This window comes from Mesoplodon mirus (genome assembly GCF_964341445.2).
Source record: "Mesoplodon mirus genome assembly, chromosome: 2".
Taxonomy (NCBI): Eukaryota; Metazoa; Chordata; class Mammalia; order Artiodactyla; family Ziphiidae; genus Mesoplodon; species Mesoplodon mirus.
The window spans coordinates 107588472-107603448 of NC_138977.1; the positions used below are offsets into that span (position 1 = coordinate 107588472).

At 40.8% G+C, this 14977-nt stretch overlaps 1 protein-coding gene and 1 long non-coding RNA gene across 2 annotated transcripts in view; one reads left to right on the plus strand and one right to left on the minus strand.

Moving 5' to 3' along the window:
• Positions 1 to 1162: 1162 nt before the first annotated feature.
• ADO (2-aminoethanethiol dioxygenase) lies at positions 1163 to 5358 on the minus strand. Its single transcript, XM_082611506.1, has one exon. The coding sequence runs from the start codon at positions 5268 to 5270 to the stop codon at positions 4458 to 4460; it is 813 nt and encodes a 270-aa protein (XP_082467632.1). The 5' UTR covers positions 5271 to 5358; the 3' UTR covers positions 1163 to 4457.
• A 544-nt stretch (positions 5359 to 5902) lies between these two features.
• LOC309814521 overlaps positions 5903 to 14977 on the plus strand; it is a 253767-nt gene continuing 244692 nt past the window's right edge. The window contains exons 1-3 of the long non-coding RNA XR_014295715.1: positions 5903 to 6119; positions 8118 to 8257; positions 11841 to 11970. This is a non-coding gene — a long non-coding RNA (uncharacterized lncRNA). The remainder of the gene's footprint in view (positions 6120 to 8117; positions 8258 to 11840; positions 11971 to 14977) is intronic.

Consider the following 14977-nt stretch of genomic DNA (forward strand, 5'->3'; position numbering starts at 1 on the left):
ATTAAAATATAACACACCTAAGTTTTATGTGATTTATAGTTGTCTTGCCAAATTTTAATTTCAGAGCACCTTCAATTAAGACAATGTAAACAATTGTTAACAAAGCAACAGACTAAAAATCTCTTTTCAATAAGATGAAATACATTTTGGTGATAGTCAAATTGATTACATAATCACTTTCGCCTTGATGTGGGCTTGGTAAAGTGGCATAACATACATACCATAAGGAACACACCTTGATGTTTTTTCAGAGCCAACCTTGTGGATTTTACTCCTTGATTTCAATAGGTTAGGTCAATCTTTAATCAGATTTTATTATCTGCTTGAAACATTCAGGGTACTGTTCACAGGTGTCTCATTTTTTACTTTGCTCAAGAAATAAAGCATATAAAGCTGTCTGCTTTCTTTTATTCAATATGCTTTATTAAATAATATTATTGATGTTTCAGCTGTTACTGGGAATTCTTATTAAAAATAAACTTCTGGAGAGTAATTCCTTAAAGATCATAATGCAGTTGAGATGGTCCAGTACATATTAAAAATAGGTCTATTAAACCTAAATAAGGTTTCCAATTATTCATAAACCAGGCTATTTAATTTCAATATCCTAACTGCTAATGAAATTAAGGCAAATTGTTTGGCATATATTAGAAATGGCTGTAGTGATGCTTTAACAGTTCGATACTACTTTGAGGGGTGGTGGTGGTGGGAAAGAATGGTCAGTATCATCACAAGTGCCTAAAATGCTGCCAGTCCAAACTACAATTAAATAAATTTTACAGAAAAAGGAAAGACAAGAAAATATTTAAGTCCAAAGGTTCTTTCCTCCGTGAATGAAAGCATTTTTGTTTTCTTACACTAGCTTATTTTCCTCAGGTTAAATATAAAAGGAGTGTTTTCGTTGCAGCAAAATAGTTATGACTGCATGTTAAATAATTTCAGATGTTTTGTCAATCAGGCTGTTTCAAAGATCACACTCAGGGAAATAAACTATTAATTTTAAGTTTATATTATTACTTGGACTTTAGAATCTGCAGAAGGCCCCCAGTTTTTAGTACAACATAATCTTACCATACAGACTGTGAACGTTTAACAGCAATTCAAATGTAGGCATCATAGCAAGTAATACTTTCCTTTTCCCTTTTGCAATAATCAAATAAGATTTACCTCTAAACAATTTCAAAAATGACTTTATTTTCCACAAGTACACTGATTTTAATCTAGAAATGTAAACATCCCTGGATCAGAAGATTCAGTATCTATATGGGGCTTAACAAATGATTTCCTTCTTTGACACTCATTGAACTGGAATAATCAACGGTCAGCTTCTGTTTGTGACGTGAAGTTCTGAATTCAGAACAGGAGAGTTACAGGAGTGGCAGTGCCCTCAGGTTAGAGTTGAATAGCAATGGGCAGAGCCCCGAGTTAAAGATATATTGCTTTTTCGTCGAACAGTAGAGCTAGAGCACAAGATTCCAAGTCATTTGGAATAAATGAGTGATGAGAGTCCTCCTGAGATGCCTAGACTAAGGCACCTACAAGGGAACAATGCAAAAGAAGGAACATAAATTGTGAGTTTGGGGAGAAGTTAAGGGCTGTTAGCATTAAAAGATCAGATAACCCACTCCTGTTGACAAACACACATTACTTTAAAAAAAGGTTCACCATTTTCACTGATAAACAGCAGTTGGTGCAAACTCAATCCATGCAAATTAGGCTTAATAAAAAAATCAGTTCTCATAAAGTAGTAGGTAGATATACAACACTCTGAATTGATATAACCAGAGAATTAAAAAGCTTTAGAAGTATTAGACAACTTCTCACCCATGAGAGGCAATTATTGCATTTGTTATTCAACAGAAAGTTAAGTGATTAGTATCATTGTGCTCATTAGTCTTTGTAGAAGACAACTTTTTTCCCACAGTTGTTACCCATATTGCAGGAATATATGGAAACACAACAGAAGCACATGAAGTCACATCTAACAGTCTATGCAGAAAGGTGCAAGGCTTTTCTGCATCACATTTTGTCTTTGTATTAAGAATATTCTTTCCTTAGTGGCTCACTAAAACAAGTTTATTTTGTTTTCACCATTAATTTACTCAGAATTATTAGTGAAACAGAAGTTTCACTGTTCTTATTGAACTAAATTAGAGAGATATATTGCTGTTTTGGCCTGTGATAATTTCAGTTACTCTTTTGAAAAGCACCTTAGTCTTCATTCAACTTGCTTGTACTTGAGAACTTAAAAATTTTTCATAATGAAGTTTGAAAAAACAATTTCTCCTTTATTACTGTCCTGTTGCCAGAATGAGTTTTTGTAGGTTAGTTTAATGTACTCCAAGAGGTTAGTTTAATGTACTCCAAATGTATAATTGTATTATAACCTATACATCATTATCAACAATCGTTGTAAGTTGATCAACTTTTTGCTACAATATAATTCAAAACAGGTAGGTATGTGATAACCATACACACTCATCATTGTGCTATGAAAAAAAACCCATTTTGTGAACAATTTTAAAGAAAATCATCATTTGCATATCTAGAATTTAATTTCAAACTGAATGGCCTGAAGAACTGCTTCAAACTGCCCCTAAGGTATACTAAACCACACCAGAATGTGACACTACCATAAAACAATTTTAGCAAACTTGGAAGAAATGCATTATGCTTGTGTCAGGTTTTACAACACAGCGGCATGTCATGTTTAGTAGCATCTTTTTTGTAATTTGTTTTTTAAGAAAAGTCATTAAGAATTTGCTTTTTCATTCTATTTTTAAATTTGGGAACAAATATTCCTACACTCTGGGCCTCTGTAACCCAGTGTGCAAAGAGAGGTAAAGGCACATACTGCTTCCCTACAGGGTCATCACATCCCACCAATAGCAAATCTCCCTTTATTACAGATATTAGAACTCAACTGCCACATGGGCAAGTCAATCAAGAGGGCTTAGACAACAGCTGGACAAACTTTAATGTGTTTATTTCTACAGTTTGTTTTTATTAAAAGTTTTGTGAAAAAAAGAGTCCTATAAATAGTAAAAAGGGGGAAACAGGAGTGTTCCTTGGCCTGAAGCAAATGGTGTCAATACATTTGTAAACAAGGTAAAGCTCAGCCAATTAAAAGGACAAAAATAAAACTAGTCACAACACAGCTGTTCATTTCAAGCGGTTGGGAGTGGGAAGTGTTTTGTCCCAAGTTTTGGTGCCCTAAAGTGGCCAGCAGTATAGTTAATTCTCAATTTTCTAGCCTTGATCATCTGTGCCTCTCTCTCTTCCTGCAGAAAACTCACCCTAGATGAAGCAAGCACTGGCTCTCTCCTATTTGAAGGACAGTGTTCTGAGAACACTGCCACCACCAACACAGCTGGAATCATCAGCCCTCTGGAACGTTAGAACTCCTGAGAGAATTTGAAACAGTCATGAACATTTTCCTCTACTTTTGCAGGAAAATACTGGAAGTAAATATGGGCACAGAATTCAACAGTTGGCTAAGGGTGTTTTACATTCAGTTGTTTGGAAGCATACCGATTCAGCTCCTCTGAATCTTATGGTTAGAAAATACAGAATTACCCTATTACTTCTTAAAGTACACTAAGACAAAAAAAGTCACTTAAGGATAATATAGTTTTTGCATTAAAGGTGAATCTGCAACAAGAAATCTACTCAACTCAGAGATCTGGAGACTCATCGGGAAGCTCTAAGTGACCATTTGTCACTGAGATATGCAGGTGCTTGAATTTCTTAGTAGATGCTGCCAGAGTAACCCAGATGTGGTTACTGGGCAAGGGGAGGATAGAAAATAAATCTTGTCCTCTACATGCATAGTTACGTTTGGGGGTAATCCCCCAACTCTGGAAAAATGGATTTAATTTTCACAACGACTTAATTAGGCCGGACAGCTCACTTTAAATAGTAGCTCATCTCTTTAAACCTAGTTTTTATCAATGACTTGAACTAAAAACAATTCAAACCACTAGGTCATGCAAATTCAGTAAGTTAGAAGTATAACAATAAGGAGTAAAAGGGCATAAGGACGTAAGTGGAAAACAAACCCTATTTACCCAAAGAGGGGGGCGGAGAAAACCACTTAGTGTATTTTGTATAGGACGGGGAACGGAGGAAAAGAAAATTTCATTATGGCTTGAGGATGGAAGCGCTTCAAATAAGACCCCTGCCCCCTCCCCACAAATCAAAACCCCAGTGGCAGTGACAGGGCCAGGAAACAACCTAGCTTCCCCGCCTACTCCGCCCCCCAAACGGTGCCCAGTGGCTGCAGTCCAGTCGCCGCGCTTCGCAAGGCTCCCGAGGAAGCGGCTACAGCCCATTCCAGTAGATCCAACGCCCAGGCCTGGGGGAAGGAAGAGAGCCCTTGTGATGGGTCGCGGCCAGCCAAGCCCAGATACGAGTAGGGCATGTCTTCTTCGGCCCACCAATCCCGGGCGCCGGCGGCTTCAAGGGAAGACCTTGGGACCTGGATAGGGCTCCCCCTCGCACCAGAAGTCATCGGCCTGCGGGGTCTCCAGGAGCCACACCTCTCGGGGCAGGTCACAGGCCGAGCCGGAGGCCTCCCTGGCCCTGACAGGCTCCAGCACCCGGTAATAGTGGCAGTCCCGGCCGTCGTCGGGGTCGTAGGGCGGGGCCAGGATGTCCAGGAAGGCGGCGGGCCCCTCCACAGCGTCGATCTGGTGCAGGTTGTCCCGGTGCGGCGTGAGGACGCAGGGGCCGCTGGCCGCCGTGTACTCCGCCCGCGAGCGCAGCACACCCGGCCTTACGGCGTCCCGCTCCCCCGGCTGCAGCGGCGGCTCGAACTGCTGCTCTGGTGGCGGGGCCCGCGGCCGTTGCCCGCTGCCCACCTCCAGCTTGTCCATGCAGCTGATGCGCACGGTGCCGTAGAGCACCTTGAGGATGCCGTGCATGCCCGGGTGGTCGTGCAGCGGGATGGAGGTGCCGCTCTTCAGCAGGAACACGCCGAGGCTGAAGCCGTCTGTCTCGCAGATGTGCATATAGGTGACTGGCGGCAGGTTGGGCCTCAGCGGCTGCAGCGTGGCCTTGCGCGGGGAGATGTTCAGGTCCTCCGCGCGGACCTGGGTCAGCAGGCTCTTCAGCTTGCTCAGGTTCTCCGGGAAGCCCTGCGACATCGGCGCCTCGGGGCCTGGCGCCTCGCCGCGGTCGGAAGAGCTGCGGCTGCCCCCGCTGCCCCGGAAGGTGAGGCACGCCTGGCGGGCGATCCGTTGGATCAGGGAGGCCATGTTGTCTCGGGGCATGCCCTGCTGTTCCTCTGCGTGCCGAGGCCGGCCCCCTCCACCCCCAGCTTTCCTCCGCCCCTTGCGGTCCCCGGCGGCCGCCACGGCTGCCCGCAGACCCCGGCGAGGAAGGAGGCCCCGCAACTACCGGCCAGTCGGGCGCGCGGCACTACAGCCGCCCACCTCAGCGGCCACGCGCCCGCAACGGCCGAGCGCGCCCGCCTCGCGCTCCCTTTGAGCGCGCACGCGCACGGCCCACACCCCGCACTCACGCTCCGGGAGCAGGTACCGGCCGCGCGGACGGTGGTAGGCTTTGCCTTACGCCCGAAGCTCCATTCATGCGGCCCGCACCTACGGCGGTGGCCAGGCGTTCCCGGCGCCTTTCAGAGCATGCTGGGACTTGTAGTCCGGTATTCCGCATGCGCTCTCAGAAAGTTCCCTTTGTCAGCTGGAAAAGGGAAGGATTAGATATGTGTGTCATAAAGCGACCTTTAGTATAGTCCCAAGGTGTTTGCTTGTTTGAAGAAAGGCGAATTGGGTCACCAGAGAAGTAGCCAGTTAACTACAACTCCCGGCATTCCTCAGCAGGTTGGGGTGACGCACTTCCGGCGTCTGGCCTGTGGTGTGGTGGAGGCTCTTGGCAGTCTCAAGGAACCAGGCAAGCGGGTCGTTAACCTTGTGGCGCCGCTCGGGCCCGGTCAGCTTTCCAAGGTCGCTTTCCTGTGGCCTTAGCCTTGGGAATGAGGCTGTTGAGTTAACTTTAGCTCCTTGTGGCCGTCCAGGCGGCACTGTCTGCCACAGGGGTTACGGGACCGCGCTTTCGTAATTTCCTAGGTTTCTGAGGAGATGAGAGGGTCGAGACTGTCCCTGGTGAGCACCACAGTTACTCTACCCAGCCGTTCCCAGCTGTTGTTTGCATCAGGGTCTGATGACGCTGCTCTTCTGGTTACAGAGTACGATAGTTTTTTGGTGGAACTTGAGAGGCTATTTGCTGTGGTCAACGATTCTGTATACTAATGGTTATCAAACCTTAGATTGCCCAAGAAGCACTTGGTTAGGGGAGGAGGGGAGCTTTTTAAAAATACAGATGCCTGGTCTTCATCCAGAGATTGGTTCATTACATGATTCTGAGGCATCCTGTGAGAAACCTTGTTGTGGGAGAATCAGGCAAACTCTTGACCTTAACCTTACCCTGAGTTTAAAGTCCTTTTGGATTTCCAAAGCTAAACAAGTGTTTCTTACTCAATTTTGTAATTGGAGTGGTGCAGTAAATTCTCTCCAGTTAAAAAAAGGCATGCTTTTTTAGTGGGCTATGTAACCTATCTAAGGAGCACTCAGTATTTGTCAGGCATTGTGTTAAGTACATTACCTAATGAATATTATACTAATCCTCACAGCAACTCTTAAGAGGTAGGCATTATTATTATTCCCAATTTGCAGATGAGGGAATAAGTTGCAAGATGATAGCGAGTAATTGACAGGGCCTAAGCAGAGCAGAAATAAGTATAGTTTTACCAAAACTGGCAGCTTGAATTGGTGTTAAAAGCACTAAATGTGGAGTTAGGATATTGTTTATCCAGCCTACTGTGCTACTTCTACTTAAAGTTGTCTGTCTTTAGCAGACTCTACCCTTTTATATCCTCAGTTTATTTACTTGTAGAATCTGGAGTTAGGGTAACAGTTATTCTGAACTATCCTTACTCATCAGAAGACCCTGGGGAGCATTATAAAAATAAAGATTTGGGGGTCAAACCCAAGAGATTCTGATTCGGAAGAACTGATGTGAAGCCCAGAATTTTTATTTTTAAGATGCTCCTTAAGTGATTCGTAATTATCAGCCCAGTTTGAAAACCACTGCTAGATCTGTAAATAATGAACCCGTTCTTAATATTTGGTGATTTCGATTGAGAGGGTGATTGTTTTAGAAAAGGGCTCTTAAGTTTTACTTGTTTTCAGAGGTTGCCATGCCACTGTTAAGGTACTTAAATGTACTGTCAAAGTTCACGTAATGAAATCCCATGCAATCTTTTTCTAAAGTGAGGAATATTTAAATTAAGAGAAAAAAATGCCCTCTATTCATTTAAAAATCTGGATTTTTATTTATTGATTTTATTTCTATTAAGGTATAATTAGTGGGAGGTGTAGACTCCATAGATCACAGACTTTATTAACACATCTGTTACTTCTTAATAGTTGTCCGTACTTATTTAACTGAAGCTCATCTATAAAATGAGATATTAAGATACATGTTTAAAACACTGATGATACCACAGTAGCTGTCTCATAATAGTAGCTATTATTATACTTTCAAAATTGTTAAAAGCTGTAAGGACCAATGAATTTAAATAATATTGAGCAAATATTGAAATGGGATTTGCTTGTCTTGAGAATTAGGTTCAAGGTAGAGATAAAAAAAAAAAGATTATTTTTACTGGCTAACTATTCACCTGGTAATACCATCCCTCAGGTCCTTGCTGTTCATTGTTTGGCCTGAGAGTGCAAAGTTTCCTAAGACTGCCTTTATCAGAATCACCTGGGAGTATTTGTTGAAAGTGCAGCTTCTCAGATCATCTCAAAATCTTCATCTGAATCTTTTGCACATTAAAGTTTTTAAGAACTGCTGAGTGTTCATAAGGCATATGGTACTTTTTTTAGGCCACAGACAGGCTACCTCCATAATTCCTTTTTGAAACTGTCCTTAAGAGCTGCTCTAACGGATGAGATCCATCCTAATGGCTTCTGCCCTTAAGAAGCATTTTACAGTATTTGGCCTTCTGCCCCACTGCAGTAGCATAGGCTGACTGGGTTTCTATTACCAATAACGTCCTTCTTTTTATGCTCCTTGTTCTGTTTTCCTTTGTGTTGCAGTAAGCAGAATGAAGACCAAAAGACATTCAGAAAGGAGAACAGATAAAAGAGAAGTGATAGTGAACAAGTGCTAGAAATACAAGACAGAAACAAGATTTGGGAAAAGTTTGGGACAGATGGAATCTATCATTCGATAAATAGTGAGTATTTATTAGGTACCAGGCATTGTTCTAGGCTTTGAGGATTTGGCAAAGAATATTGGAATTCAAGGAATTTACGTGTGTGTGTGTGTATGTGTGTGTCTGTCTGTGTGTGTGTATTTTGGGGTTGGAGGTTGTTACACAATACAAATAAATGAGCAACATAATTTCAGAGATGAGTTTATAAAGACAAACAGGATGGCAGTGTGATGTGTGTTATTGAGTTGTCAGGTGTGACCAGAAGATAATATTTGGTTCTGAATATTAAGGAGTTAGCTGTGGAAAAATCTGGGGTCAGAGCATTCCAAGACTAGGAAAATAGCCCTAAGGATGTCACACAGAGTATTGGAGACCATGACTTTGACCAGATGTAAAGGAACTTGGTATAATTGGGAACAAGAATGAAGGCTGGTGGGGATAGGCTGTGTAGTGACCTTCAGAGTTCCTGGAGGGAGATGAAGTTGGGGAGGTAGGCAAAGGACATATTCCACAGGCCTTATAGGCCCTGATTGGGATGTTACAGGGAGTTGAGGGCCATGGTAGGGAGTTGGATTATAAGTGTTGTAAGAAGCTTTCAGAGAGTACTGGGCAGGAGAATGACTTGATCTGTTTTACACTTTTCAGAGATTGGTGGGGGGGTGGTGGTGATGTAACAGCGTAGAAAGCCCAGTTGAAGGCAGTAATCTAGAGAAAAGAAAACTAGTGTAAAGATTAGCAATCTACTTTGTAGGTGGAGCTGCAGGGCTTGCTGATGAGCTGTTTCTTTGGCAATCTATTTCTTAAAGTATATTCTTTTCGCATATTCTTTTTCATGAGTTGACAGCTATGTGGTGATAGGTAAGACTGATAAAGATTAAATCTCACCTCCTGCCCACATCTAACTATTAAATTTAGGAATGAGGGAAGCACACAGAAGCATGAGTAAAGCTGAGTTTTTTTTAACAGTTGCTTAATTAATCAGGAAGCAAGAAGAATTAGAAGAGCCCCCAGCATGCATGCATACACACACACACACACACACACACACACACACACATATCTTTTCTTAATTCTTAATTTATATGATCTATTCATTCTTTGGGAACTTGACATATTTTATCTTTCATTCTTCTTCTCCTGGCCCTCTTCTTTATGAGGACTTATTTTCCTTAATTCATGGGATAGATCATCTTCTGACTTTTTCTCAAATCATTTTTCTTTCTTTTTTAAAAAAATAATTAATTAATTAATTTTTTGGCTTCGTTGGGTCTTCGTTGCTGTGCACGGTGAGCGGGGGCTACTGTTCGTTGTGGTGCGCGGGCTTCTCATTGCGGTGGCTTCTCTTGTTGCGGAGCACAGGCTCTAGGTGCATGGGCTTCAGTAGTTGTGGTGCACAGGCTCTAGAGTGCAGGCTTAGTAGTTGTGGCACACAGACTTAGTTGCTCCGTGGCATGTGGGATCTTCCCGGACCAGGGCTCGAATCCGTGTCCTCTGCACTGGCAGGCGGATTCTTAACCGCTGCACCACCAGGGAAGCCCTCAAATCATTTTTCAGAATTCATTTTGTCCATCTCTTTTGATCACGCTTGGACCCAGTCAAAAGAGTACAAAAGTACTGACATTCTCAAATGCTCGGTGTTCCTGACATGCAGTAGGCTAGTAGTGTTTTTTTTTTTTTTTTTTTTTGCGATATGCGGGCCTCTCACTGTTGGCAGAGCACAGGCTCCGGACGCACAGGCTCAGCGGCCATGGCTCACGGGCCTAGCTGCTCCGCGGCATGTGGGATCTTCCCGGACCGGGGCAGGAACCCGTGTCCCCTGCATCGGCAGGCGGACTCTCAACCACTGCGCCACCAAGGAAGCCCTAGGCTAGTAGTTTTTTTAAAGTGGGCAGGAAGGTTTCTTTTTTCCCAGTACCTCTTGCCAACTTACTCCTATATCTGCCTTGTAATTTGCTATAGAACATGATAAAAATTGATAAAAAATTTTCTACTTTTGGACTCAGTTGTACTTATTTATATTTGAAATATTTTGGGTTTCTATTGTAGCTTTCCTTTCAGTTTTTAAGAAATTTAGCATATTTTTTCATCCATTATCATGAATGAATGTCAAGTTGTAAGAAAAAATAAATAGTCGTGAAGGCAGAAGAACTAGTTCTAGGCATGGCAAACATCCGTATTTTCTTTCATCTCATTTATCTAAAATTATTGCAGCATAACTCTTCTTAGCTCTGTCCATCTCCACTGAGGTCTTATAAAGTAACTCTGCTTCACTCTACTCTGATTTAACTTTGCGTGATTATCTGAAATCAGATCACTTTGGTATATGGGCTGTTCCGTTAAGTATGCCAGGCCCAGTAGTTTACAGTGTTCAGGTTAGACTTTAGGTGTTCACGTTGCACCAAAAAATTGCAGAGGTTGTTTTGTGTGATATAGCTTTGTTTTCTGTGTGGTTCTACATACTGATGAATGTAGGGCTGGGATGGAGAAGGACTTAAACTAACTCCTTTTTCTCTTCCTTGCCAGTGTCTTTTTTCAGGCAATGAGAGGCAAGGGAGAAAGAAATTAAAAATTGGGAGCATGCAGAGAGAGGTTGACGGGGAAGCAAAAAAAGGTGTGGCTTTTGCAGGTCAATAATGTAGAAAAGGTTTTGCGATGCTCAGTGTGAAGCATAGCCAAAGGCCAGGAGTCACCATTTTTGGAGGTGATTGAACACTCCCGTTACCAGTTTGATATTAGAGAGGTTTTCCTCTTCTCCTTTAAGTAGTGCAATTATTATAAGACCCAAAATAGTTCTGAACTGTAAATTAAATCTAAACACCCTTTACTTCTCTTAATTAACTTTTCCCCCCAATTTCATGCCTCTTGTTTTTCTTTCCCTTTTTTTTTCCCTTTAAGAAGACATGAGGTATCTCCACCTCCTCCGCTTCCCCATCTGTCCTTTTCCTCTTGGCTGAAAGAGAGATTTTTTTTACTTTATATTTATTTTAATTAATGGATTTGAATCGCAAGTAGTGAAACAGTTGATGTTCATCTTCAAGAGGCAGTGAAAGGGAAAATCATCCTCTTTAACTTGGCAGAAAAGAACTGGATGTTCATTGCTGGTGCTTACCTGAAAAATGGCTGCGAAAGGGGCAGAGGAGGGTTCCAGAATTCTGTGTCCTTGCAAGGAACAGGCACCATAGCCCAGAAACAAGGGAAGTGGGAAAACTCTTGAGAATGAAATCATACTTTCTTGGGAAATGCCTTTCCCAAGGGATGCTTAGTAAATATTGCTTGATGATTTATGGTCCATTGATTTAGGATCAAATTCCCTAGGAACAAAATATCAGGGTGCAATTCAACTGCTTGAACACTCTGATTAATAAAATTCACCATAAGTTTATCATCTTCTTTTCAGTTGGGCAAGGCGAACAATAACTTTTATAAAAAATCTGCTCCCTTGAGTGTTCACCTTAGAATATGTCTTGAGACATTTGACTGACTTGAAATAAATAGGGACAGTATTATGTGTGTTTCTTTGGAGGACTAGAATGCTACTAACCAAAGCCTTTTGAAAATAAGCAAACAAACCAAAAACCTTGTCCAACTAGATGCTCTGTTACAGCATTTAGAGGAAGCCTGAGAAATGACGGTACAATTTGAAAGTGGAAAGCAGGAATCAAGGAAGAAAGAACAATAGACTGGCAGGATACCAGTTCTACTCCTGGTTCTAGCAACCCAGTGTGTGACTTTGGGTAAGTCATTTCACTTCTTGGAGCCTTGGTTCCCTTATTTATAAAATGAATAATTTAGTCTAGATGATTTACTACTTTTCTTCCAGCTTAAAAAAAAAACTTATGAATCAAAAATATTATATAAAATTAAGTAGTATAATTTCATCCTGTGAAATACTGCAGAGCATCACAAAAGACACTTTTTAAAATGTATTTTTAAAAACAGCATGTGACGAGAATACTCAGTAACATGCATAGAGTGATACCTGATTTCTCCTTTGTGTCGTGTGTTGTCTACCTAAAGTAGATTATCTTGACATTTCCTGAATATAAATTATTGAATAAAATGAGCAAGAGCTCTTGTTTAAAATAAGGTTTACCGTTATTGTTAAGTTTCCATAGTATTTTTTAAGGAAAACTTTTTTTTTTCATTCTAAGCATATATTATGGAACAAGAGTGCCGTGTATTGCTACTGGGAAAAGCAAAACATGCCTTGAGTTAACTACTCATTTCAACCAGACCTGCTGAGGTAATTGACAACCAACATATAGCTCTAGAAATTCCTCTAAGGTAGCAGAGCTTTAGTTTAATTAGGTAATTAGCTGTGGTCAGCCTATAATGAATGCACAAGCAATTAACAATGAATTTGGGCTGCTAAAACCTATTTTTCCTCTTTTGTGTTCTTTTGCTTTCATTAACAACTGTAACTACTGAACAATTTATCTCTTCACACTAACAATCAACTTTATTATCATCAAACTCTTTGCAAGCGATAAAGCAATGAGACCTGAGGTTGGTTGCACAACATTAAGTGATTATGTTAAGTAATGCCACTTATTTGCCTAGCCATCCTGCTGTTATATTATGTCAGACAAATAGAGCTTTTAAAAGAAGTGCAACTACTTGATTTTGATGATTGCTTTATTTGTCAAACCCAAGCAACTAGTAAGAGATGTACCTTAATTTAGAGTTCTTTCTCGTTGGCTTTCAGCAAACTCGAATAAAAGGAAACAGTTCCATAAATCTACCAAAAACAAAACCCTCAAAAAACACCTTTTTTTGTGTGTGTGTGTATATGGCTTGAAGAGTCTTATGTTTGGAAGGGCTTGAGATAGAATTCAGTAAATGAAAGCCTTCACTTGGCCATCTTTTCCTGTTTGGGGACAGTTTTTAGTCTCATGGATGGTAGAAGGAATCATTATGGTTTTCCTCACATTCCTCCACTGTAAGTCTTTCCCATCCAAATGGCAGAAAGGAAAAGGAAGAAGAGAGGGGAGTGACAAAGGGATGAGAGGGAGCTTTCTGATGTGGGAGAGCAGAAGTTACCAAAGAGGTGGAGGTCATGTTCCGAAGACTTACTGAGTGTTAATGTCAAGAAGACATTTCTGTTGTTCTGGTTCTGGGCATATAAACTGAAACACTTCATTATATTTCAGTCAGAAATGGGTTCTGAAAAACGGACATTTTAAGTTTCTATGGGCACATTGTACATCTACAAAGAAATATGATCTGTCATAATTAGAAACCAATCTGATTCCGTTAGAATTTATAGAGTCCCTAATATACAGAGTGTTCTTATAAAGATGCTGTTCTGCTTATTAATAATCTAAAAAGATTTGGGGGAGTTAAACCCAATGTTAGAAAATTAGCTAGCCAGTTAATAGCAGTTTAGGAATTAATTGAAGAAATATATTGCTTACTATTTAAGCAGAATTAAAAATGTATAAACAGAATTTTTCTTCTGATTGGAATATGAACATTGGCTTATAATTTCTTATCTTGAAGTGTCCCATCTGGCTGGTCTTAGAAATATTTTTTCCCCCAGCAATAACTAGCAATTAGAGTTTCAGAAATGCCAATTTTAATCAAAACTCTCATTTCCAAAACAGAAAAACTTTTGTGAACTATATAAAGACTCTTCGTTTTATTCCATTGACTGTTTTGAAAAAGTAATTTAAATAATTCAGAGCCAGAATTAAGATGTTCCAGAAATGCTTAGAAAATAGTGCAAATCCTTCCAATTATGGTCATTTTTAGTCTTACCATGGGTGCAGTAATTTCACTGGCATTCATGTTTTTAATCATTTAAATATCAACTTTATAGGCGTTAAATCATGTAAAAGCAGGGTTTCTCAACTTCGACATCATTGACATTTTGGATTGACTAATTCTTTGTTGTGGGAGCTGTCCTGTGCATTGTAGGATGCTTAGAAACATCCCTGGCCTCTACCCTCTAGATGACAGTAGCAGCAATTGCCCCCGACTTCACCCCATTGTGATAACCATATATATCTCCAGATATTGGCTGGGGGGCAAAATTACCCCGGGTTGATAATCAATAACATAGAATAAGACTGTGGCAACTTCTTTCTTTAGAGGTATTTCAATATTAAAAAAATTAAGTGTGTTGAATTTGGATGTCTAGGTAGTCTTTAGTCAGTGAGGTCTTAATAGAGGTAGAACAAATGAATCAGAGCTTTGCTGACCTCCAGTTTGGAGTGGTTTTGGGGAGCACTGGAAGAACACTCCTGCTCCCAAATTCCTCTTGACTTTCCCTAATGGCTTGCTCTAGGGTTGGAAGTTTGCATTCTTAGAAATTTGTTCTTTCTGTCGAAATGCAAATATTCCTGAGAGGAGCATCCCTTTACACTAAAACTGAAAGTTTAGTTTTTAGCTAAATACTAGCATGTTATTAACATATACCTACTTTTTTACTTATGACAAGGTCCTTCAGGAAAAGGACCCAGAAGAAGATTACCTGGGGAATTGAGAGTTAGTGGGTGAATGGGAAGCAAACATCATGTGTGGGAAAAGGAATGATTAAAGGGAGGTGGAAAACACTAAAAAAAGATCTTCTAGACCACATTTTTAGTGGGTCAGCCTGAGTTGCTCTTGCCATGTTTCAGTGTTTGTTTTTTTCCTACTACTCCCTGTATCTTTAAATTCCATTCTTTTTTTTTTTTTTTAAGCAGCAAAGACTCTGTAGTAAAGTATTGTAAAGTATTGTGTTGGCCAAAATGTTCGTTT